The sequence below is a fragment of the Anarrhichthys ocellatus genome, unplaced genomic scaffold (genome assembly GCF_004355925.1).
Source record: "Anarrhichthys ocellatus isolate YVR2014 unplaced genomic scaffold, GSC_Weel_1.0 scaffold6422, whole genome shotgun sequence".
NCBI classification, from domain to species: domain Eukaryota; kingdom Metazoa; phylum Chordata; class Actinopteri; order Perciformes; family Anarhichadidae; genus Anarrhichthys; species Anarrhichthys ocellatus.
Window position 1 is genome coordinate 1,903 of NW_022286396.1, and position 917 is coordinate 2,819.

The window sequence follows — 917 nt, forward strand, 5'->3', positions numbered from 1 at the left end:
CCCCCCCCCCCCCCCCCCTCCAAAAAAAGAGAAAATACAAAAAGGGGGGTCAGAAGTACCCACAAACCACCACACTCATCTTCTTCATCGTATTTCATCATCATGTTGTTAAAATCAGTCTGCTGGTTTCCTCCTCCAAGTGCATCAGGGGAGAAGCGCCACATAGAAGCCACACGGTCTCCTCCGTGGAAACAGCATCAGTCTCATGGTGTCCGATGCCCCGCCCCTCCCATGGCGGTCAGTGCGTGTTGTCGGGAGGGGGCGGGGCTTTCTCGGGTTCGCTGACAGTCCGGCGTCTGATTGGTCCGAGCGTCCGTCAGTCGCTGTCCGAGCCGACGGCCGATGAGCCTTTCCTCTTCCTCTTGGGGGCTTTGGGCTTCGAGTCCTCCTCCTCCTGAAACACAGAACACACTGTTGTTGTCATCTAACCCCAAAGCCACGTCAGACCGGGTCAGACCAGGACCCGGGTGGGTCGTGTATACGTACCGAGGCGCTGCTGGAGCCGCTCTCCTCCTCGTTGGTGGGAGGCGCTGCTCCTTTCCGGGAGCGAGGCGAGGAGGCGGGAGCTTTACGCCGAGACTTGGGAGGCTTCGACTGAGAGTCCTCGTACTCCTCCGCCAGAGCAAACAGGTCGCTGAACCTGCAGGAAGTGATGTCATCAGCACCGGGTGTGATGTCATTCACCCGTGTGTGTGTGTGTGTGTGTGTACCTCATCTTGTGTGCTTCGTCACAGCTGGCCTGAACGTGCTGCAGAGCCTGAAGGATCGGAGTCTGAGTGAAGACTGACAACATGAACACAATCAATCACTGATCAATTACCAATTAGTGAGAGTGTGAGTTCAAGTGTGTGAGTGAGTGTGTGAGTGAGAGTGTGTGTGTGTGTGTGTGTGAGAGAGTGTGTGAGAGAGTGTGTGTG

At 56.3% G+C, this 917-nt stretch overlaps 1 protein-coding gene across 1 annotated transcript; it reads right to left on the reverse strand.

The window, feature by feature from the left end:
• Nucleotides 1–6: 6 nt before the first annotated feature.
• LOC116380212 (integrator complex subunit 3-like) lies at nt 7–901 on the reverse strand. Its single transcript, XM_031842156.1, has 3 exons — nt 711–901; nt 487–640; nt 7–394 (listed from the first exon to the last, which is right to left on the reverse strand). The coding sequence occupies exons 1-3, from the start codon at nt 791–793 to the stop codon at nt 317–319; spliced, it is 315 nt and encodes a 104-aa protein (XP_031698016.1). The 5' UTR covers nt 794–901; the 3' UTR covers nt 7–316.
• Nucleotides 902–917: the final 16 nt, after the last annotated feature.

Coding starts and splice junctions, on each gene's coding strand:
- LOC116380212 (XM_031842156.1), bottom strand. CDS start 793: ATGTTGTCAGTCTTCACTCAGACTCCGATCCTTCAGGCTCTGCAGCAC. Junction 641..710: donor GACGAAGCACACAAGATGAG/GTACACACACAC, acceptor CACTTCCTGCAG/GTTCAGCGACCTGTTTGCTC. Junction 395..486: donor GCGGCTCCAGCAGCGCCTCG/GTACGTATACAC, acceptor TCTGTGTTTCAG/GAGGAGGAGGACTCGAAGCC.